Source organism: Hippopotamus amphibius, chromosome 15 (genome assembly GCF_030028045.1).
Source record: "Hippopotamus amphibius kiboko isolate mHipAmp2 chromosome 15, mHipAmp2.hap2, whole genome shotgun sequence".
Classification (NCBI taxonomy): Eukaryota; Metazoa; Chordata; class Mammalia; order Artiodactyla; family Hippopotamidae; genus Hippopotamus; species Hippopotamus amphibius.
Genome location: NC_080200.1, coordinates 41330799 through 41355978, shown reverse-complemented (window position 1 = coordinate 41355978; position 25180 = coordinate 41330799). Strand labels below are relative to the sequence as shown.

The 25180-nt window shown below is 39.3% G+C and overlaps 1 protein-coding gene across 10 annotated transcripts in view; it reads left to right on the top strand.

Moving 5' to 3' along the window:
• The window catches only part of SKP2 (S-phase kinase associated protein 2), a 60269-nt gene that overhangs the window by 18297 nt on the left and 16792 nt on the right, over window positions 1-25180 (top strand). For 2 of the 10 annotated variants that reach the window (XM_057708164.1, XM_057708161.1), the window contains exons 6-11: window positions 14-112; window positions 2073-2203; window positions 8053-8104; window positions 8280-8387; window positions 17348-17403; window positions 20143-21661. In XM_057708164.1, the coding sequence (XP_057564147.1) occupies window positions 14-112; window positions 2073-2203; window positions 8053-8104; window positions 8280-8387; window positions 17348-17403; window positions 20143-20393 (697 nt within the window). In that variant the 3' untranslated portion in view covers window positions 20394-21661. Of the gene's footprint in view, window positions 1-13; window positions 113-2072; window positions 2204-8052; window positions 8105-8279; window positions 8388-17347; window positions 23793-25180 lie in introns of those variants that run through there. The other 8 variants (XM_057708162.1, XM_057708168.1, XM_057708165.1 and 5 more) reach the window with 8 other exon arrangements.

Genomic DNA, 25180 nt, shown 5'->3' with positions numbered 1-25180 from the left:
CCTCTTTTTCCAGTAATCTTGCTCAGAACACAAATTTAGTGCGATTAAACCTTTCTGGGTGTTCTGGATTCTCGGAATCTGCCCTGAAGACTTTGCTGAGCAGCTGTTCCAGGTAGGAGAGGTTTGAGATTTGATTATGGAACTGTTGTTTCAAATATACAGTTATCTTTCACATCAGAATAGAATCGGGTAGGCATCATCAGAAAATGTACGAATAATAAATGCTAGAGAGGGTGTGGAGAAAAGGGAACCCTCCTGCACTGTTGGTGGGAATGTATATTGATAATAGCCACTACAGAGAACAGTATGGAGGTTCCTTAAAAAACTAAAAATAGAACTACCATATGACCCAGCAATCCCACTCCTGGGCATATACCCAGAGAAAACCATAATTCAAAAAGACACATGCATTCCTGTGTTCATTGCAGCACTATTTACAATAGCCAGGTCATGGAAGCAACCTAAAGGTCCATTGACAGATGAATGGATGAAGAAGATGTGGTACATATATACAACGGAATATTACTCAGCCATAAAAAGGAACGAAACTGGGCCATTTGTAGAGCCATAGATGGACCTAGAGACTATCATAGAGAATGAAGTTAGAAAGAGAAAAACAAATATCATATATTAATGCATACATGTGGAATCTAGAAGAATGGTACAGATCAACCGGTTTGCAAGCCAGAAATAGAGACACAGATGTAGAGAACAAACATGTGGACACCAAGGGGGGAAAGTGGGGGGTTGGGGTGGGATGAATTGGGAGGTTGGTGTTGCCATATATACATTAATATGTATAAAACAGATGACTAATAAAAAAATATCAAATTGTACACATTAAATATATGCAGTTTATTGTATGTCACATATCTCAATAAAAGTTTTTAAAAGAAAGAAAAAAAAAGAATAGAATTGGGTAAAATTTTTAAGCCATTCCTAACTCCAAGCTCTTGATTTGGATAATGCAATACCCTTTGCCCTCCAAACTGTTCGTCCAAACTCAGGAGCCAAATGGATTCAGTTTGCAAAGGATACTTGTGTTCTGATCCCTTTTTTTCTGTGACTCTTAAAATAAGGAAAATATAGTTTGTTTATCAATAGTATGTACAAACAGTATGTGTTTATACCTGACTGTAGAGTCAGGCTTTTTCCCCTGTAATATCAGTAGACCTCACTTAACAGTTCTGATTAAATTTGTTGTTGAAAATACACCATGAATTTGGGTAATTTCATTAAAAAAATCTTATACATTATGTAGTAATGTCAGTATGTAAATAAAGGTTACAGAGTTACAGAAATTAGTAAGTGAGGGGGACATGGTTCACAGAGTACCCAGTAGTGTGTGTGTGTGTGTGTGTGTGTGTGTGTGTGTGTGTATGTGTCTCCTTTTTAATATCCCTTGGTCTCTGTGCTAATAGCATTATACTTATTTCTCCTTAATGATCTGTTGAAAGTAGATTGCCTTTGGATAAGAATGTTATCAAGGAGATAAAATGGTAGCCCTACATTTTCTCAGCAATGCCAGGAATGGGTTGTATAGTTTAACCGTTAGACTTTTTCTTTGAAGCCCTCATTTGCTCAGTTAACAGAGGCCCAGTAAGATAAAGTGGATTTTTGTAATGTCGGCATCTCTTTATTAGGAATCCCTGGTACAATCCATCAGTTTTTTAAAGCATCTCAGGCACTTGCTCATACCGTGTAGTCATTTGCTAACAACCGCGGGGAGTTGAGAAAGAAAACATAGAGGCTAGAATATCTCCATCGAGGCCCGAATGAGGTTTGAGCAGGAGAGGAGAGCTCTTCCCTCCTCTTCCAGAAGGGGGCAGCATTCACTAAGCCCTTGGCTTACATCCCCTGGCAACTTTCTGGAAGGAACCGGAACAAGGTGAGAGAAAGCTGTTTCAGGTGAGCGAATGTAGCTGCTTAGAGAAGCAGAGGTTCTATGCAGAAAACAGTAAGGAGTCGATGGCTTTGTATTTTCTTGGTTTGCAGCTTTAGGCAGCGTTAACGTAGAGAGCTCATTCTGGGTGACGGCTTCATGCTTTCCTTATCACCCCTCTTACGTGCAGATTGGATGAGCTGAACCTCTCCTGGTGCTATGACTTCACTGAAAAGCACGTGCAGGTGGCTGTCGCACACGTGTCAGAGGCTATCACCCAGCTGAACCTCAGTGGGTACCGAAAGAATCTGCAGAGATCAGGTAAGACCCTCTGGGCTGCTGGGCCCTTAACAGCAACCCCAGCAGTAACAGCAGGTTTGATTTCTTGAACATCTCCTGGGCGTGGTCCTTCCATAAGTTGCCTCGTGTCATCCAGTGCATGTGTTCCTATTCCTATTTTTCAGTTGAGGTAGCAGCTAGCTGATCCGAAGGGTCAGGTAAACGCAAACACTAGTGGGTAGCGGCAGGGTTTGTGTCCAGAATCTGGAAGTGGAAACCTTTATACTTTAAAACAACGTATGTTTAAGCAGAAGAACTTCTTTTAATTAACTAAATTATTAGGTAAAACCCCAACGTAAAAATCGATTGATTGCAGGGTTTGATTAGTATTAAGAAGTGGTTCTCAGTTGGGGACAGTTCTGCCTGCAAGGGGACATTTGGCGAGGTCTGGAGACATTTCTGATTGTCATGGCTGCGGGGGTGTTACTGGGGTCTAGTGGGTAGAAGCCAGGAATGCTGGTGAACAATGCCCAGGACAGCAGAATAACACAAAAAAGAATCTGGTCCTAAATGTCAGTAGTGCCAAGGTTGAAAATCCCTGTTGATAAACCCTCTCTCTAAGTTCATATCTATAACGTTTTTCAGTTCAGTCTAAGAAGACAATGAGGTGTTTTAGGCGAACACAGGCATTTGAAATCGGGTAATATGTGACGCTTAAAGTCTTTATAAGCCTCAGCATTCAGTTGTGCTTTATTTGTCTAATATTGACAGAATGTTGATGTGTAAAGATAAGTGTTGGCAAATGGCAGGTTTTTTGTTTTAATTAGTGTAGTTGATGTACAGCATCCAATAAGTTATAGGTGTACGATATGGTGATTCATAATTTTTAAAGATTATATTCCATTTATAGTTACTATATTAATACAATGTTGGCTATTTTCCTGTGTTGTACAGTATATCCTTGTAGCTTATTTAATACATAATAGTTTGTACCTCTCACTCTCCTACCCGTATATTGCCCTTTCCCCCGTACCTCTCCCACTGGTAACCACTAGTTTGTTCTCTGTATCTGTGAGTCTGCTTCTTTTTTGTTATATTCACTACTTTGTTGTATTTTTTAGATTCCCCATATAAGTGATATCATACAGTAGTTATCCTTCTCTGTCCAGCTTATTTCACTTAGCATTTCAGCTTCCCCTGGCGATCTCAGGCCGTGGGCTGCGCAAAGCCTAGTTCAGCGGCCACGCACCTCAGCCCTACCCTCATGTCTTGATGGTGGTGTCAGCTCACCTGAGGATAAGTGTTTTTGTTTATTATAGTTTTCAATATGCTTAAAGAGATTTGAACCAAACATTTGTGGAATATACCTTCTTAAAATCTAAGTAGTATTTGAAAACCACTTCTCCAGGACATGATGTGTCCTCTGGTAAGTCAGACATACAAGGCTATAAAAGATAGGAGCTAGATTCTCCCAAGAGCCCTTTGTCTGTGCTTGAGCCCAGATGCCCGTGTTTTCAGACAAGGAGAACGTTTTCTTTAGAGATCTGTAAAAGCAACAGTCGTGTCTTTCCTAACCACTCCTCTCCACATACAATATTTCTGTTCTACATATTTTCCCTTTAAACACAATTTTAAATCTGGTTATGGTATTATATAGTTATTCTCAGATATACCCAAAACATGTAAAAACACAAAAACAAGTCAATAATCCCACTAACATTTTGCCAGTCTTCTTTCCCGCTGAAAAGTGTTGTGTCTTTTTTTTTAATGGGGCATGGTGTATGGAATACTTTGTAATACATTTTTATTTCAGGAAACCCCACTTTAGTAGCTACACAAACGTCATTTTCAGTGGCTGTGTGGTATTTCATCAAATATATTTGGAATAATTTGTATTGATTCATTCGTAAGTTATTCAGTTGATCTCGTAATGAATGTTTAGAATCTTTGCAGTTTTTCCCTTTTATAATAAAACAACTTTGGTACGGATAGGATAGAAGCAAACCTTTGAGTGCATTTCTAAGTGGAATTGCCGGGTCAGGGATTAGGTTCCGTTTTCAAGCTTTGGATAGTTCTTGCCAAGTTGCCTTCCAAGGATTTTAAACTCCCACCACTGAGCATCCTCTTCACGTTGAATCCCACCCCTGATTCTTCCCTCTTCATCCCTGAGGGAGGATAGAGCCCTATGTACATTTCTGCCCATATCTGAATCTCCCATTTCTTTATTGAGAGTTTTTCTGTAATAAACCAAGGTTCTGGGTGCAAGGTCGAGAAACTCTGCTGCAGGCAAACTGCTGTAAATTGTGTCCAAGTTTGGCTTAAAACCCTTTTCTTTGTTCCTCTGAAAAAGAACAAATCGCCTTTTTACTGAGTTTTGGCAGGAATAATAGGTAGTAAAATCCTGTTTGCTAGACACATTCAGGGCAAGGGCAGAGACGTGGAGTGGAAGCTGAGGTGTTAGTTTCCTTAATTACACAATAGGAATCAAAGATTTTTAAATGAATGTCTTTAGCAGTGGGGGACACACTCTTTCATTGTGTAGATGATCATACAGATTTTGTATTTTAGCTCCAAGACCAGTGCCAGACCTCCTGGGTTCAAGCACGCACGCTGCCACTTCCTGGGTAGCCTTGAGCAAGGCACTTAACCTTTCTGTTCCTCCATTTCCTCATCAATAAAATGGAGATAATAGAACCCACTTCTTAGAGTCAGGAATAAATGAGTTAATACACGTACAGGACGTTACATCGCTCTTGGCACGTGATGAGAGATCAGTAATGGTTGCCTGTTTGCATTCCCCACCTCTCACTACCTCCCTGTGGGACGGCAGATGAACACTGAAGGCGGTTTGGAGGACCAGCTTTTGGTCTTGGCTTTACTTGGACTTTTCTAGCTAAAACTGTCTCTCCTCTAAAATGACAGGTTAGATTAGGTGGTTTCTAAGACCCCTTCTAAGTCAACTGAAATGAAAGAGACGGCGAAGAGGAATCTTGGCAGTGACTGCTGTTAATGAACTGTTCCCACCAAAGGAAGACAGGGTTTCAGTGAGGGCTGGAGACAGAGACTGACCGGTTTTATCCCGCAAGGTTTCGTTCTTTCCCAGGTGGTGGCAAAATAAGATTGTATCTGATTATAGGTTTTGTGGGTGCTGGTTGGCTGGCAAGATGATCACTTAAAGTTGTGTTGTGTGGTTCTTCATTTTTTAGTGACGAATCAGACACATTTATTTCAATTTATTGAGCCCCTGTGACGCATAAAGCCCCTGTTCAGACTTTGGAGGTGTGGCCTTGAACAAAACAGAGAAAGTCATCCTTGTGAAGCTTCCATGCTGATGTGGAAGTCAGACAGTCCACAAGGAACTAAATGTGATGAAAGGAGGTGAAAACGCAAGGAGGAAAAATTTACAGCAGAGTGCTCAGGTAGAATGGGGCAGGAAGAGGGCTGTTTTCAGGTGGAATGGTCAAAGAGAAAGCCTTCCTGAGGAAGTGACCCTTGAGCACAGACCTGAAGGAGTGAGCCGTGTAGATACATAAGGAAAGAACATTCTGGAATTAAGGACCAGCAACTGCCTTTGGAGGAAAGGCACATGTGCTACTTTATAATCACGAAGTGAATCTATAAAATGTTGTTTTTTAAAACAGACAAACTTGATTAATGTTTGAGGTTTTTTCCCTCTTGGTGTGAGGCCAGTGTAGGAGTTGGGGCGAGGAGGACAGTGGTAGGAGATGAGGTAGCCAGGGGCTCTCTAAGCCAAGGCAAAAGCTCTGTTTCCATTTTTTTTCCTGAGCAAGATGAGAAGCCATTGGAGTATTTTGAGCAGCACTGAAATGATCTGACTCATCTTCAAAAAGTCTCCTTCTAGTGCTGTGCTGGGAAAAGGCTGCTGGAGACTAGGGTGGTAACATTTGAGGACGTAAGAAGTGATCCAATTTCAGACACAGTTTGAAAGCCGACCTAACAGGATTTGATAACAGATTGAATGTGGGATGTGAGGAAACAGTCAAGTACGACTCCCAGGGTTTTGGCCTCAACAACTGGATCAGCGAAATTCCCAGTTACTGAGATGGGGAGGACTTCAGGGAAGGAGCAGATTGAGGGGAGAAATCAAGTGTTTGGTTTCAGGCATAAATTTGAGATGCCTATCACATAGCCCAGTGGGTGTGTTGAAGAGGCAGTTGAAAATGCAAGTCCAGGATTTAGGGGCGGGGATGGGGCTGAAGATGTAGCTGTGAGAAGGAAAAAAAGAAAACAAACCTCAAGCATTAATAAAATTTGTCTATTTTTTAAAGTAATTAACACTTACTGATTCATTTTCTGATCACAAGGTACTGCATGTGACTTTCTTTCAAATTCCGAAGTTATCTCTGATCCCACCATCCTTGGTAACTGCAGTTAACATCTGGATGTATTTCCTTCCAGCCTTCCAACTCCCAACTCTCTTTCTTTCTCTGTGTGAGTTTGTGTGTAAATATGAGTTCATGTGTTGAATTAAATCAGGATTGTAATGTGTTTTATATGTTTTATTGTTTTCACTATACAACATACCCTGAATATTTTTTCATGTCATAAGATGTTATTAAAAAGCTTTTTAATAGCTGCTATTGGCATTGTGTTCCATAGACTGGATGAAAGTTAACCTATTAAGTGTATCAGGGGAGGGGCTTTTGTAACTGTCACTACAATGCATATCTTAATTCATATCTCTAATTATTTTTCTAAAAGTGGAATTACTGAGCCCAAGAGCAAAGTGTGTAATGCCCTGAACATTTAAAAAAAAAAAAAAAGATAAGTTCACTCTCAAAAACAAAATCAGGTCTTCTGAAAGGCTGCAGAAGTTAAATATCCACTTTTAGTACATGGGGGGACCTGCTTTATGATATTTCATCAATTCTGGGTATTATAATAGGATTTGTTTTCATTTAATGGCAGAAAAGCAATATTTTAATTTTATTTTGCATTTCTTGCTCCATTTTTATTATGTCTATGTTTTACAAAGTATCCGTTTATGTTCTCTGCCCATTTTCTTTTTTTATATATACTCTTTATATAAGACCATTAACTGTTGGAAACATTTATTCTCAGTTTTCTGATACCTCTTTAATTCTGCTTGTGTTCTGTTTTGCTTTAACATGGTAAAGATTTTAGAACTTTATATAGTCAGGGACTTCCTATTTGTCCAGTGGTTAAGACTCCATGCTCCCAATGCAGGGGACCCGGGTTCAGTCCCTGGTGGGGGAACTAAGATCCCACATGTAAGCCCGTGTGCTGCAGTGAAGACCCAGTGCAGCCAAACTAAATAAATAAAATTTTTTTATGTAGAAAATTATCAATTCCGTTTATGTTTTCCTTTGTGTTTAGAAACTCCTTACCTATCCCAAGGTGCAATGAATAATTCAGTTTTGCATTTGGAAGTTTTTAATATATGTGGAATTTATTTGGATATATTGAGTTGGAGAAGTAAATTTTTCCAGTTGTGGTAGCCATATTATTTTTTAATAATCCATGATTTCCCCAACTGATTTTGAGTGCTACTTTTATGATATGTTGTTTGTTTATATATTGTGCTGTTTTTTTGCTTTTTGCTACTGTGAGTAGGATTTCCCCCCCTATTTCCAGCCACTTATTGCTGACACATAGATAACCTATGGAGTTTGTTATCAAGTCATTTTACACAGTCAGTTCTCTTGCTGTTTCCAGTAGTTTTTCAGATGATTCTCTTGGATTTTCCAGGTAGAAAGCCTTCTATGCCAAGATGATAATTTTGTTTTTTCTCTCTAATAGTGAGTGACTAATTTTCACTGTTCTGAATTTCCAGCACAATGTGAAATGAAGTATTAAGAGCAGCTATCCTTGTCTGATTCCTCATTTGATAGTGACCATTTTTTTTCTAGATGTTTCTACCTTAGTTGGAAGATGTCCCAATCTTGTCCACCTAGACTTAAGGTATGTTTTTATTTAAGACAAAAAAATTTTTTACAATGAAAATTCATGATGGCTTATTGAATGAGGGAAGGCTCTTAATATGTTGAATTGAAGGAACTACACGATAGACTATTCCTGTCTTCTCCATCTGGGATTGATGGGTAGATTTTGAATTTTTTCTTCTGTTCTGTTACAGCGATAGTGTCATGCTGAAAAATGACTGCTTCCCAGAATTTTACCAACTCAACTACCTCCAACACCTATCACTCAGTCGGTGCTATGACATAATACCTGAAACTTTACTGTAAGTACTTTTGGTTTTTAAAGTGAGCAGAGGGCAGGGACCAAAAGAGATGTCACTTGATGTTAAAATCCATTATTATCAACAGCAGACGTTTAAAACTTAAACATCAAATTAGTGTACCACAAACTGGTTAGGAGAGACTAGCAAAATAGAGAGACCAAGGCAAAACTTTTTGCTTAAAATGTGTGGGAAAGTTGATTGAGGTAGTTTACTTAACATTTATTTAGCTGTGAGCAGGTTTAAGTATTAGAATACTGTACTAGTACTTGTGTAGAACTTACAAAAGCAGGAGAAGATAGCCTTTACTCCCTGGAAGCTCAGAGTATATCATAAGGGAGGCAGACCCAGTGTGTGTGTGTGTGTGTGTGTGTGTGTCTGTGTGTGTGTGTGTGTCTGTGTCTCTGTGTGTGTGTGTGTGTGTCTGTGTGTGTGTCTGTGTGTGTGTTTTTCAACTCTAGTCAGATCAACTCTAGTCAATTCCAAAAACCTTCATCTGAGCTTAGAGAAAAAGCTCTGTAATCTTCGAGTGGTATCTGTCCTGGATGGTCAAGGAATGGAAAAAGTAAAAATATTTAAGTAGTAATTATTGTAGGAGTGATGCTCTCTTTGAAAAGAGGGAGATTGAGGTCCAAAAGAGTGAAGTAACTTACCCAAAACTGAATAGCAAGTTACTGGCTGAGCGGGGTCTACATCACAGGTCTCCGGGACACGTGCAGAATAGTCTGTTATCTAACCTGGTAGCTCTTACAGAGGTTGATTTTGTACGTGCTCAGCAACTTCCACAAAATCAAGGGCATGGAAACAAAAACGGAATCGGGTCCATCTTCCTTTTAAGAAGTGCAATACTCAAGTCATCTTGGGACTAATATCATCTCTTTTTTTTTTTTAATCTCTATATTGGAATATAATTGCTTTACACTGTTGTGCCAGTTTTTGCTGTACAGCGAGGTGAATCAGTTATATTTATACATATATCCCCATATCCATATTCCCTCCCTCCTGTGACTGCTCCTACCCTCCCTATCTCAGCCCTCAAAGTCATCACCCATCATCTAGTTGATCTCTCTGTGTTATGCAGCAGCTTCCCACTAGCTATCTGTTTTACATTTGGTAGTGTATATATGTCAGTGCTACTCTCTCAATTCTTCCCAGCTTCCCCTTTGCCCCGCCCACCCCTTGTCCTCAAGTCTGTTCTCTACATCTGCATCTTTATTCTTGCCCTGTCACTGGGTTCATCAGTATCCTTTTTTTAGATTCCATATGTATGAGTTAGCATATGGTATTTGTTTTTCTCTTTCTGGCTTACTTCCCACTGTATGACAGTCTCTAGGTCCATCCATGTCTCTACAAATAACTCAATTTCATACCTTTTTATGGCTGAGTAATATTCCATTGTATATATGTGCCACATCTTTATCCATCTTTTGATGGGCATTCAGGTTGTTTCCATGTCCTGGCTTTTGTAAATAGTGCTGCAATGAACATTGTGGTACATGTTTCTTTTTGGATTATGGTTTTCTCTGCGTATATGCCCAGTAGTGGGATTACTGGATCATATGGTAGTTCTATTTTTAGTTTTTTGAGGAACTGCCATACTGTTCTCCATAGTGGCTGTACCAACTTACATTCCCACCAACAGTGTAGCATTCCCTTTTCTCCACACCCTCTCCAACATTTGTTGTTTCCAGATTTTGTGATGATGGCCATTCGGACTGGTGTGAGGTGATACCTCATTGTGGCTTTGACTTGCATTTCTCTAATGATTAGTAATGTTGAGCATCTTTTCATGTCTTTGTTAGCCATCTGCATGTCTTCTTTGGAGAAATGTCTGTTTAGCTCTTCTGCCCATTTGTGGATTGGGTTATTTGTTTCTTTGATATTGAGCTGCATGAGCTGCATATATATTTTGGAGATTAATCCTTTGTTGCTTTGTTGGCAAGTATTTTCTCCCATTTTGAGGGTTGTCTTGTCTTGTTTGTGGTTTCTTTTGCTGTGCAAAAGCTTTTAAGTTTCATGAGGTCCCATTTGTTTATTTTTCATTTTATTTCCATGATTCTAGGAGGTGGGTCAAAAAGAATCTTGCTTTGATGCATGTCATAGAGTGTTCTGCCTATGTTTTCCTCTAAGAGTTTTATAGTGTCTGGCCTTACATTTAGGTCTTTAATCCATTTTGAGTTTATTTTTGTGTATGGTGTTAGGAAGTGTTCTAATTTCATTCATTTACATGTAGCTGACAATTTTCCCAGCACCACTTATTGAAGAGGCTATCTTTTTTCCTTTGTATATTCTTGCCTCCTTTGTCAAAGACAAGGGTCCATATGTGCATGGGTTTATCTCTGGGCTCTCTATTCTCTTCCATTGATCTATAGTTCTGTTTTTGTACCATACTGTCTTGATCACTGTAGCCTTGTAGTATAGTTTGAAGTCAGGGAGCCTGATTCCATCAGCTCCATCTTTCCTTCTCAAGATTGCTTTTGCCATTCGGGGGTCTTTTGTGTTTCCATACAAATCGTAAAATTCATTGTTCTAGTTCTGTGAAGAATGCCATTGGTAATTTGATCGGGATTGCATTGAATCTGTAAATTCCTTTCGGTAGCATAGTCATTTTCACAATGTTGATTCTTCCAATCCAAGAACATGGTATGTCCCTCCATCTGTTTGTATCCTCTTTGATTTCTTTCATCAGTGTCTTATAGTTTTTTGCATAGAGGTCTTTTGCATCCTTAGGTAGGTTTATTCCTAGGTATTTTATTCTTTTTGTTGCAGTGGTAAATGGGAGTGTTTCCTTAATTTCTCTTTCTGCTTTTTCATTGTTAGTGTGTAGGAATGCAAGAGATTTCTGTGTGTTAATTTTGTATCCTGCTACTTTACTAAAATCATTGATTAGTGCTAGCAGTTTTCTGGTAGCATCTTTCAGATTTTCTATGTATAGTATCATGTCATCTGCAAAGAGTGAGAATTTTACTTCTTTTCCAATTTGGATTCCTTTATTTCTTTTTCTTCTCTGATTGCTGTGGCTAACACTTCCAAAACTATGTTGAATAATAGTGGTGAGTGTGGGCACCCTTGTCTTGTTCCTGTTCTTAGAGGGAATGCTTTCAGTTTTTCACCCTTTAGAATGATGTTGGCTGTTGGTTTGTCATATATGGCTTTTATTATGTTGAGGTAATTTCCTTCTAAGCCCATTTTCTGAAGAGTTTTTATCATAAATGGATGTTGAATTTTGTCAAAAGCTTTTTCTGCATCTATTGAAATGATCATATGGTTTTTATCCTTCAATTTGTTAATATGATGTATCACATTGATTGATTTGTGTCTATTGAAGAATCCTTGCATCTCAGGGATAAACCCCACTTGATCATGATGTATGATCTTTTTAATGTGTTGTTGGATTCTGTTAGCTAGTATTTTGTTGAGGATTTTTGCATCTATATTCATCAGTGATATTGGCCTGTAATGTTCTTTGTTTGTGACATCTTCGTCTGGTTTTGGAATCAGGGTGATGGTGGCCTCATAGAATGAGTTTGGGAGTGTTCCTCCTGCTATATTTTGGAAGAGTTTGAGAAGGATAGGTGTTAGCTTTTCTCAAAATGTTTGATAGAATTCGCCTGTGAAGCCATCTGGTCCTGGGGTTTTGTTTATTGGGAGATTTTTAATCAGAGTCTCAATTTCCATAGTTGTGATTGGTCTGTTCATAATTTCTGTTTCTTCCTGGTTCAATCTTGGAAGATTGTACTTTTCTAAGAATTTATCCATTTCTTTCAGGTTATCCAATTTATTGTCATATAGTTGCTTGTAGTAGTCTCTCATGTTCTTTTGTATTTCTGCAGTGTCAGTTGTTACTTCTCCGTTTTCATTTCTAATTCTGTTGATTTGAGTCTTCTCCCATTTTTTCCTGATGAGTCTGGCTAATGGTTTATCAATTTTGTTTTATCTTCTCAAAGAACCAGCTTTTAGTTTTATCAATCTTTGCTATTGTTTCCTTCATTTCTTTTTCATTTATATCTGATCTGGTCTTTATGATTCCTTTCCTTCTGCTCACTTTGGGGTGTTTTTGTTCTTCTTTCTCTGATTGTTTTAGGTGTAAGGTTAGGTTGTTTATTCGAGATTTTTCTTATTTCTTGAGGTAGGACTGTATTGCTTCCTATAAACTTCCCTCTTAGAACTGCTTTTGCTGCGTCCCATAGGTTTGGGTCATTGTGTTTTCATTGTCGTTGTCATTTGTTTCTAGGTATTTTCTGATTTCCTCTTTGATTTTGTCAGTGATTTCTTGTTTGTTTAATAATGTATTGTTTAACCTCCATGTGTTTGTATTTTTTACAGTTTTTTTCCTGTAATTGATATCTAGTCTCATGGCATTGTGGTCGGAGAAGATGCTTGATATAATTTCAATTTTCTTGAATTTACCAAGGCTTGATTTGTGACCCAAGATGTGATCTATCCTGGAAAATGTTCTGTGTGCACTTGAGAAGAAAGTGTATGCTGTAGTTTTTGGATAGAATTTCCTATAAATATCAATTAAGTTGAGATGGTCTAATGTGTCATTTAAAGCTTCTGTTTCCTTATTTATTTTCTGTTTGGATGGTCTGTCCGTTGGTATAAGTGGGGTGTTAAAGTCTCCTACTATTACTGTGTTACTGTCGATTTCCCCTTTTATGGCTGTTAGCATTTGCCTTATGTATTGAGGTGCTCCTCTATTGGGTGCATAGATATTAACAGTTGTTATATCTTCTTCTTGGATTGATTCCGTGATCATTATGTAGTGTCCTTCCTTGTCTCTTGTAGTAGTCTTTACTTTAAAGTCTAATTTGTCTGAATCTTACTATTCCAGCTTTCGACTTCCATTTGCATGGAATATCTTTTTCCATCCCCTTACTTTCAGTCTGTGTGTGTCCCTAGGTCTGAAGTGGATTTCTTGTAGACAGAATATGTAAGGGTCTTGTTTTTGTATCCATTCAGCCAGTCTGTGTCTTTTGGTTGGAGCATTTAATCCATTTACATTTAAGGTAATTATTGACATGTATGTTCCTATTACCATCTTCTTAATTGTTTTGGGTTTGTTTTTTAGGTCTTTTCCTTCCCTTGTGTTTTCTACCTCGAGAAGTTCCTTTAGCAGTTGTTGTAAGGCTGGTTTGGTGGTACTGAATTCTCTTAACTTTTGCTTGTCTGTAAAGCTTTTGATTTCTCTGTCTAATCTGAATGAGCTTTTTGCTGGGTAGAGTGTTCTTGGCTGTAGGTTTTTCTCTTTCAAGACTTGAAGTATATCCTGCCATTCCCTCGGGTCTGCATAGTTTCTGCAGAAAGATCAGCTGTTATCCTTATGGATTTTCCCTTTATGTTATTTGTTGCTTTTCTCTTGCTGCTTTTTAATATCTTTTCTTTGTGTTTAATTTTCTTTAGTTTGATTAATATGTGCCTTGGTGTGTTTCTCCTTGGGTTTATTCTGTATAGAACTCTTGCTGTTCTTGGACTTGGTTAACTATTTCCTTTCCCACGTTGGGGAAGTTTTCCACTATAACCTCTGCAAATATTTTCTCAGACCCTTTCTTTTTTCCTTCTTCTTCCTCTGGGACGTCTATATTTGGAATGTTGGTGTGCTTAATGTTGTCACCTAGGTCTCTGAGGCTGTCTTCCATTCTTTTTATTCTTTTTTCTTTTTCCTGCTCTGTGGCAATTTCCACTGTTCTATCTTCCAACTCACTTGTTCTTCTGCCTCAGATATTCTGCTGTTTATACCATCTAGAGTATTTTTAATTTCAGTTATTGTGGTGTTCATTACTGTTTGTTTGCTCTTTAGTTTTTCTAGGTCCTTATTAAATGCTTCTTGTATTTTCTGTATTTTATTTTTGAGATTTTGGATCATCTTTACTATCATTACTCTGAGTTCTTTTTCAGGCAGTTTGCCTATATTCCCTTCATTTATTTGCTCCTGTAGGTTTTTATCTTGCTCCTTTGCCTGCATGGTGTTTCTTTGTTTTCTCATTTTGTGTAATTTATAGTATTTGCTGTCTCCTTTCCCTGTGCTGCCTAGTAGTAATTCCTCTTGTTTCTGCTCTCTGCCCTGTGTTGGGGTTGGTCCAGTGTTTTGAATAGGCTTCCTGATGGGAGGGTCTGGTGCCTGCTTTCTGATGTGTGGATCTGAGTCTTTTCCTTCTGTTGAGCAGGGCCACGTCAGGTGGTGTGTTTTAGGGTATCTGTGAACTTAGTATGGCTTCAGGTAGTCTGTGTGCTAAAGGGTGGGTTTGTGTCCTGTCTTGTTTGTAGTTTGGTGTTAGGTATCCAGCACTGGCAGTTGCAGGCAGTCGGGCGAAGCCGGGTGTTTGACTCTGATAGAGGGCTCTGTGAGAATTCTCTGTGGTTAATCTTCTCTGTGGCTGAGGACTCTCTCGTGGTCTAGCATCCTGGACTCGGTGCTCCCTCCCCAGAGCCTCCAACTTGACTTCTGGTCAAGGAATCCAGACTCCAGAGGTCGCTTGTCCCGGCAATAAAGGGGATTAAAAAAGAGTATCCAAGCCCCAGACTAACGGCAAAAATTTAAGTCAAACAAATACTGAATTAAAGAAACACGTACTTGCACAAGAAACACAAAAACCAAACCCAATAGAACATAAAGCACTAGAACAACCTGACAGAAGAACTCCAGAACTCAATCAGATGATCAAAGAGAAAGCCCAACAAAAATTCAAAACAAACAGAAATGAAAAACAAAAAAAACCCAGGGAAACTGTGAAAACAAGGACAAAATATAACAGGGACCAAATAGAAACAGGGAGCAAATATAACAAAGAGCAAGAGAACAACCAGACAGACCAAAGATCCCCGAAACAAAATCAGACAATTATAATTAGAACTGAGACAAAACCTAATAGCAAAAACCAAAGCAGTATGTCATCTGAAGAATAAGCAAGGAAACAGAGCAGACCAATAACATTGATTAAAAGTATAATAAGATAAAATAAAAAGGGATAGAACACAGAGCAACAGAAGAGCATAGTATGACTAGAAATATAAAAAGAAAAAAAAAAGGAATGTGTTAAAGAAGAAGAGAAGATGGAGATAAACTCAGTACTGCAAAAAAGCTAGCTAGAAATAGAAATATATGAAAAGGCTAAAAGTAGAAATAGAACTAAAAAATAGAATTAAAAATATATTATAAAACGTGAAGATCCCTTAGGACTAAGATTGTAATTAAAAAAAGAAAAAAAAAAAAGCTAGAACTGACCACAGAATGGATCAGATCAGTGGAATTAATAATAATTCTGTTTCCTTGGGGTCTTAGCTTTAAGTGTCCTTGTACCCACCTTGAGCCTCAGCGCACCTTCGCCTCCCCAAGAGGCCCTCTTCTGTCTCTGGGTTGGACTCTGAACCTGCTATGGGTCCTCTGGGGTCCACTTAGGCTCTGATCTGGCCCTATTCCTGTGTGTGCTTGCTCCACAGTCCACAAGACCTTTTTCATTTGTGGGAAGATTCATTGTCTGCTTAGATATTCCAAAGACCTAGGGTCTGCCTAGCTGATCACAGGAATTTAGTCTGCAGTGTGTATATCTGATGGAAAGATTTTAGAACCTGTTCCTTAGTCCCCCGTCCCTGGTGTTCAGCTTTGGTTTTGTCCCTGCCTCTGCGTGTGGACTAACCGCTAGAGTCTGGTCCTGAGGCTGCCTTGGAGCTCTTTGGGTCTGCCTCCTGGAGGGTTTCCTTTATTGTTCATGTGCAGATGCAGGTGTGTGGGGAGAGAGAGGCTTTGATAGTGGCTCCTCTCCCTGCGTTTGACTCAACAGTAGTGCCCTGCTTGGATCGTGGAAGTGCCGGGGGTGATGCCGAATGTGCAGGGATGCCGGCAGCCACCGGTATAGGAAATCTGGCCTTAGTGTGGTTCTTTACTGGTGCCTGGCACAAGGCACCTGCTGGGCAGCCCTTGCAGGCTTTTTGTATTACTCTGCAACCAGCAGAGCTTCCTTTATTGTTCATCTGTAGGCACTGGTGTGTGGGGACAGAGAGGGTACAACAGGGGCTCCTTCCCCTGTATGTGAGTCAGCAGTAGTGCCCTGCCTGGTTCGTAGGAGCCCTGGCGGCGGCGGTGGTGCTTATTGCAGAGGAAAGCTGGCAGGCTCAGGCGTAAGCAGAATGTCTCCAGAGCTGGGCCACTCTGCAGACTTCTCCTGGCTCTCGGCCACAGGCACACCAGGCCAGCCCCACCAGGGGCTCTTTCTGTCCCTTGTCAACTGCGACAGCCAGGCCCAGAGGGGGGCGTCCCTTTGTTCATCACAGGCCCTGAAAGAGAGGCTACGGCAGTGGCTCCTCCCCGCTGCTTGCGAGTCAGCAGTAGCTAGCCGCCTCCACGGCCGCGCCGCTTTCCGCACTCTCTGCTGCGGATTCTTCCCTCCTGTCCCCTCAGTCCGTCTCCCCACAGCCTACAATGTTTCTCACCCTGAACCAGTTCTCTGGTTCCCACATTCCAGGTCCCAGATCCCCCGTACAGCTGTGAACCCACGTCTCAGTCCCGGACACACAGGGCCGTGGTACAGACCCTCTGTAGATTTCTCACTCTCTCTTCCCCTTTCGCCACAGATCAGCCGCTTCACCCTCTTTGGACCGTCCCAAATGCCTCCCTTCTGACCCAATCAAATTCCCCCTTGTAGAGGGGGTTTCCTCATCACATCAGGGGGGTTTCCCTGAATTCAGCAATCTCTCCACTGTTTCAGCTCCCCCCCATCCCAGAGTGTAGGACCAGTCCCTTTCGTTTCTTCTCCTCTTCTTTCTCCTTTTTTTTTCCCCTCTGTCCTACCCAGTTATGTCAGGATCTTTGCAGTCCTTTCTGGTGTCCAAGGTCTTCTGCTAGTGTTCAGCCAGTTTTCTGTGGGAATTATTGCATCTTTTGATGTATTCCTGATGCATCTGTGGAGAGAGAAGTGTTCCATGTCCTTCTACTTCACCGCCATCTTTTTTCTCCATCTCTTTAGTTTAAAGAACTTTTCCTATGTTTCAGAGGGCTGGAAAATTCTTCCCCATGTCAAATGTAAGTGTACAGCAGTTTTATTAAAAACCATAAGAAGTCAGTACCTTGGCTTTGGCCTGATGCCCTTCTCTCTCATTCCAACCAGTATGCCCTGAATTAGGCTGCTGACCTCTTTTAAGCTCACTGTCCGTATGAAGGTAATCCAGCTTCTGGTTCCCACCAAAGAAAGCTGCTGAATTTGAACACAGAATTTATGTGGTCCTCAAATGACTGATTTGGATCTTGTAAGTTAGTTTCAAGAATTAATGAATACAGCAGCGCTGTTTACAATAGCCAAGACATGGAAGTAACTTAAATGTCCATCAACAGATGAATGGATATAGAAGATGTGTCTATGTGTGTGTGGGGGGGGGTGTACACACACACACACAATGGAATATTACTCAGCCATAAAAAGAATGAAAGAATGCCATTTGCAGCAACTTGGATGGACCTAAAGATTATCATATTAAGTAAAGTAAATCAGACAGAAAAAGACAAATATATGATATCACTTATATGTGAAATCTGAAAAAAAATGATACACCTGAACTTATCTACAGAACAGAAATAAACTCACAGACATGAAAAACAAATTTATGGTTATCAAAGGGGAAAGGGTTGGGGGGAGAGATACTTTAGGAGTTTGGGACTAACAGATACACACCACTAGATATAAAATAGATGAACAAGGACCTACTGTATAGCACAGGGAACTATATTCAATATCTTGTGATAACCTATAATGGAAAAGAATATGAAAAAGAATATGTATGTACATGCATATAACTGAATCATTTTGCTGTACACCAGAAACTAACACAACATTGTAAATCAACTATACTTCAATTTTAAAGAAATAAAATTCTTTTAAGAGGAAATAATGAATAAACCAGATACTTCAGCTATACGGAGCTAACTAGTAGAATTAGGGAATCTGGTAATTACATTTTTTACTAAATCACTGTTATTAATGTTGGGACTTAGGGTCTGAGTGGGTATCTTATTTGAAAAAACACTGCCTAAAAGGAATGCCAATATTTAGTTTCTGGGCTCTCAGATGTTGGGGTCTAAATTCACATGCATGGAACTCATTAAAATCTCCTGCCACTTGAATTTTCTAGCATCCAGAGCTCCTAGGAGCCTGGAGTGTCCACCCAAAAAGGTTTCTTTGTCAGCCATTCTTTCCCGTGCTTGCCATCTGGGCTCCAGCTTCATTGTGTGTACAGAACGCTGCGAGTGCAGTGATCATTCTTTTTTGGTTGCTCTTCCATCCATGTGTCTTACTTTTGTTCTTTCTCTCCAGAGGGAAAGAGGCTAAGCTGAGAATACCCAAGTGTTTTCTCTTGAGCCGAGGCTAAGGGCAGGCTGAGCCTTCACATTATATTTTCATCCAGTGGGATGAAATGCTTGCATAGTAATATCTGCAGGCAGTGTGCATTGGTGATTCAGAGTGTGGGCTTGAAGTAGCAGACCTAGGTGTGAACCCTCACTGCATTGTTGTAACTGATTTGTCTAAATGTTACCTTGAAATCAGGGAAACAGGGGCATTAGGAGTTTAGTGACAAGTCAGACCACCAGAATAGAGTGAGAACAGACAGAAGAAAGATGCTGTCCTTGAACTTCAAGGTAAAAGAGTATTTCTTAAGACATTATGTAGATGGTATACTGGTTTATCTTGCGAATCCATTAAGATGAGTTTGCTAGTATCCTATCCTTTAAAGTTTCTCCAGATAAAATGTCTTGCTCTCTAATTTCAGTCATTCTGGCAGCTGATATATATGAAATGCCTAGTGAGAATTCTAGGATCCTTAAAAATAATTTCCAGAAAGTCTTTTGTGCTCAAGAGTTTTCATTTCTTATCTCGTAAGCGGGAAAATGAAATTCGAGTGTTTTTCTTCTGTAATGATAATGCTTTAAACTGCGTGGGAAACTGTAGGTTTTTCATCCTCAGGACATACGCTCATTGTATTTCTTCCCTTATCCCCCCCACCCCCTTTCTTTTTTTTTGAGATTTTTTTTTTTTGATGTGGACCATTTTTAAAGTCTTTTATTGAATTTGTTACAATATTGCTTCTGTTCTGTGGCCGAGAGTCATGTGGGATCTTAGCTCCCTGACCAGGGATTGAACCTGCACCCCCTGCATTGGAAGGGGAAGTCTTAACCACTAGACTGCCAGGGAAGCCTCTCCCTTACCCCTTAATTGGTCAGATTTCCCTACATCCAGAAGACCTTCTAATTATTCAGCATTTCTCATTCAAGTAAGAAACCGAAGCTGGAGATAGCAAAGTGATCTGAGATTAGGAGAGACTAAATAATAACTCTGGTAGGAGAAATTGTAGTTGAGGAATTTAAGACTTTATAAGGAAAACGGGATTATGTAGATGAGGTGAGGAGTGAACCTGTGAAAGGGTTTATAGATACCTTTTGTTTACTAAAACTAAATAGCGACACAAGACATCAGTGTCATTTTATACTTGTTAAGTTACAAATAATGGCTCTTAAACTATTCATTTCTATTTACTCTCCCTTAGTTTGCTTTTCAGTCTCTTCCATTGTAGTTTCAAAGAGATCCTTGCATATGTGTTGTGCTGCATTGTAGCTGATACCCATGCAAGAGGGTTTTTTTTTGTTTTTTGAGGTTTTTTTTTTTTTTTTGGTCTCCTTAAAGTTTTTTAAAGACTTTCTGGTTTTTCGACTTGTGAATGATCATTTGTCCACCATCCCATCTTATGCCGCTCACTCCTTTCTCACGTATAGCATCTCCTGAGTGTCTTCTAAGTGTCTGGTGCTGTTGCAAGAACATTTCCTCTTCTGTCATCTGCCATCCCTCCTCACTCCCACCTATAGTTTCTTCTTTTAAATACTACTCACTGCAGAATGTCTTACAACTTGGCTCACCTGGAGATCGCAGAGCCCGAATTCTCATGGCTGTTACAAAGTTCTCATGTACTCAGATTTCACATAAGAGGGATTTAAGGTTGGAGCGGAATTGCTGTCCTCTTCAGTGACAGTAAGTATAAGCACCTATGTATAGTTACCTTTCTTTATACTCCTGTTTCTATTCCAGAGATTAGCTCACTTTACAAACCGTAGCAGTTTGTTTTTGCTGATTTTCTTTTTGGTCTGTTGTGACCTCCAGATCTTACTGCCCTCTCAGGAACACCAAGCGTATTTATTTTATTTGGACAGTACTTTTACTTTCTAAATTACCCTTCCTCTTGTTCTCAGCTAATATGTATAAACATCTGTGGTGTTTAAAACACTTTCCTGTATGTAGAATAAATACACGTGGGGGGAGTAGGAGGTGTGGGAGAGCAGGTTTAGCATGGAAGGTCTTAAGGTCAACAGAGTGGTTTGAGTTCTGTAAACATGAGGGAGGTATCAAAGGTTTTCGAGCAGAGGAAGGACATAATCTGAGCTAGGCTTTATGAAGATGCCTTGGTCATCAGTATATACACTAAGATCAAAGGAAGAAAGATTGGAGGCAAGGTGACTGTTATTATAAGGAAGGTTTATTTTTTTAAGTAATTATTGGCAATATGAAAATATAAAGGATGCTTCTGATTCTAGGTGATTGACGTGTTCATTGATCTGCAGTGGGATTTTGTTGAAACTCCAAACTAAATATTCCATATCCTGAGACTTTGTACTGTGTGTCCCAACCTGGAGCAAACACAGATCAGAGAGATGAATTTCTAAGTACACAGACCTAGGTTAAGAAAAAAGAATCATTACCAAAGAGTATTTACTTTGGGAAAACAGGCTCCCTTTTTTGTGGACCAGTATTTCACTCTTGACAGAGTTGTGTTTCACTTAATGTGAAATACCTGGGAAGAGGACTGGGTTACGTGGTACAGAAAAAAACAATGGTAATATATGGAGAAGTAAGGTGTCTGTTGTCTCTATCCACACCCAATACAGAACCTTAAAATATCATCATAAAGTCACCATTAGGTTTCATCACATGTAATGGCCTTGTTGAGTATTAACCATTATTTAGAAGTTATCAGCTCTGCTCACATCTCCTTTTGAGAGGGGGAGCCTAGTTCAAATAAAGGTCAAGTCCGCATCCTTAAGTTGCATGTAACCTTTGGTGACTCCATCTGATGCCACAGTAAAACATTTGCTTTTACCATCACTAGCTTGCTGGCTTCTCACAACACGGTGACACTTCTCAGTACAAACCAAGAATGGAGTAAAGGAAGAAAATATGGTTGGATTTTAAATAAACCTTGGAGTTTTTCAGTTATTAGGAATTCAACAAAATGCATTTGTGTCTTTCCTAAGGCCATATTGCCCAAGCGATGGACTGTGCTTTTTGGTTTGGTTCACCTTTGCTATTTTCTGAAGTCATTGATTGCAAAGTATGTCTTCAGTTTGCATTTTATAAAATATGATACAAATTGTAAAAATTGGGTCATGTAGATATTGCTACTCTGAAAGTCTCTTTCTTTCCAGTGAACTTGGAGAAATTCCCATGTTAAAAACACTACAAGTCTTTGGAATTGTGCCAGACAGTACCCTTCAACTGTTAAAGGAAGCCCTTCCTCACCTACAGATCAATTGTTCCCCTTTCACCACCATCGCCAGGCCGACCATTGGCAACAAAAAGAACCAGGAGATATGGGGCATTAAATGTCGACTGACACTGCAGAAGCCCAGTTGCCTATGAAGTATCTATTGCAGGATGGTGTCTCCTCTCTTCTTTGACCAGGGAAAGTAGGCAGGAAGCCCACTTGTAGAGAGTTCAGCTGTTTTTATTTTAGTCTTTGTTTTTCCTTGCCTTCATTCTACAAGTATATTAGAGAACCATTGGAGAGAGAAAACTACGAAGTGTTGCTTTTGAAAAATGAGTATGAAAGCTTTTATCACTGCTATACCCTTAAGAGCTAGATGCCTTTTGAAATTGTAGGAGAGTGAGCCTATAATTTCAAGATACCGTAAAGAGCAAAATTTGAGCCACCTCTTCCAAGTGCCCTCCCTTATTAAATCTGTTTAGAATCAAGCTTAAAAATCACCACCAGCCAGTCATTTTTATAGCTTATATGGCAACTGAACTTTCTTCTATTTAATTTTTCAGTACTGCTTTATAAGACATAGGTTGCAAAAAATAATAAGCTATTTGTATTGTAAGCTGAACAGAATGAGAATCATAGAGTAGATTTGTGGCAATCTCTTCTGAAGATAGAAGAATACACATTTCAACTTTGCCTTTAGATTTGCAATTAGGTTTATGGAAACAAATAGCCCCAGGTCATTCACCTTAAAACCTAAATTAAAAACAAACAACCGGTCAACCAGAAGTATAAAATTGGTTAGAATTTAAAGGCTCAAGAGGCAATTTTCTGTGACAGGTTAACCTGGGGTATCCTCTAACGCACATTAATGAAGTCTCCTTTTTGTACTATGCTCCCAACATTCTAAATTTGCTGAGGAAATTTAATTGTGGACTTCTGACTTTATGATCAAGTTATGTTAACATAGGTTCTTTAGCATTTAAAGTGACTTGCTTTGTTTTAGAAAGGTGGTAGGAACCAGTCCATCTCTAAATTCTTGAAATGTTGGATGGAATGCTGAACTGAGGTTGCCTGCTACTTTCCTTTATTGCTGAGGTTCTTGAAGTTATTTTTATGTTACTCTGGAATCAAGTATTTTAAATTGTCCTTTTTTTTTTAAAATGGCTTCCCACGAGGACTGTTTGAAACAACCCATTTTATAAGGTTACTGGACCTAGAGTTCCCTAAGAAGAACTACATGTTCCTTTCAATCAGAATTATACACTAGAAGCAAGTGTATGTTCTGTGCGGTTTCAGAGCAGTGGACACGGCTGGCACCTGCACAGAAGTTAAGACTCAGGTGTTGAACCTATTGATAGCATCAGTGGTATTTTTTTGTTCTTTTTTTTAATGATACATGGAAGAAAAAGGATTAAATTCTACTTAACAACAACAAAGCCACAGAACACTAATTTCTTATTTAAATTGATGACCTCGCCATACGTTCAAAATGGAACAAAAAGGCCAAACTCATCATTTCTATTAACATTGCTTTTTTTGAATCAGATTTTTCAAATGTTAGAAACAATGGTATGAAGTGTCCTTAACTGCTCAGACCTAAGGAAGAACATTTTAAAGTGGTGTTACACAGGAAATGATTAGGTTTCAATTCCAAAGTAGTTAAGAAGTGCTAAATACTACTTGAAATTATGGTTTACAGATTAGTGACAAGGGCTGGAGGTAGGATCCGGTCGACCTCTGACTTCCGGATGCCCTCAAACATACAGCACTTCCAAACTCAAGTCCAGCCATAAGCTACTTTGCTAACATGTCAGAGTAATCTGTATTTTTGTATGTGATTTCTACTTTTATAGACTTGTTTAAAATAAAACACATTTTTATAAAAATGAATACTTCAGCTAAGTTGTATTCCTTTTTTCTTTCTCTTAAGTTACTCTGGTTAAAACGAGCATTTGGTATGGTTGTGGGATTCGTCTCAGCCCTCTGAATAAGTCACTTTAAAACAGACCCTAACATGGTCCCTTTTTGCCCCATTTAAAATGTTTACAGTTCTTTGACAAGGTGCTAAATACAGTTAAAGTGCTTCTCAGAGTATTAACATTTATAAAACATTTAAGTGATAAATATGATGGCCAAGTACTATCAATAAAAGTGAGCTAGTAGCACTATTTAAATACAGTCTTGATCAGCTAATACTGTGTATTTTACTCTTATTAGGAAACTGAATCGTTCACCCTATACCCAGAGGTCTTCCAGGAATTAATTCCTTTTGAACTTGTCCATTCAGATGGTAGAACGGTGATTCTTCTTAAACATTACCCAGATTGTTCCTTTTTCAATATATCAGTACTGTGCTTCCTTGTTTTTAATTATGAAAAATGTCAAATGTAAAGGTGGAGAAGATGATGAACCTCATTATCCACTTTCAAAGGTCATTAACTCATGGCCAGTCTCATTTCATCCATCATCTCATCCATCTCCCCTATCCCACACAGGCTTACAGATTATTTTGAAGCAAAACCCAGACCTACGGCTTCATAAATAGTTCAATATTTACCTCTAAAAGACATTCTCCTGAATTCTGGAACATTAAATATCAAGACGGTGTCGAAAGTTCCCCAGCTGTCTCAAGTGTTTTCTTACATGGGTTTGTTTTGATCAGGCTCTAAACATGGTTCATATGTTACATTTGGTTCACATTGACATTTTCTTAAGTCTTTTAATCTTTAGGGTTCCCCTCCTTCATTACCCTTACAATTTATTTATTGAAGAAACTAGGTTGTTTGTCCAGTGTTCTACATTCTGGATTTTGCAGATGTGATCAGTCCCTGGAATAATGTCTGACAGGTTAATCTGTCCGCTATTTCCATAAACTAGTAGGTCTAGCAGCAAAAAGCTCCTAACCAAGAGTGATTTTGCCACCTGAGAGACATTTGGTAACATCTGGAAACAGCTTTGGTTGTCACACGTGGAGAGGTGTACTGACATCTGGTGGGGACATACCAAAGGTGCTGCTAACCGTCCTATATATCTAGGAGAGCTCCCCACGATAAAGAATTATCTCATCCAAAACCTCAACAGTGTCAGTGCTGAGAAACCCTGATCTAGAGGCTTTGCCTATCAATGTTCTTTGTTTGTTTTAACCAAGATATTAGGTAAACTCTGGCCATATGCAGAATTTCTATTCCTGGATAAAGTGACTTATGTCCCTTCCATCATGGTGAACTCAGTTACAATCCAACCCTGGCTAATGATGTGCAGTGTAGAGGACGGGAGAG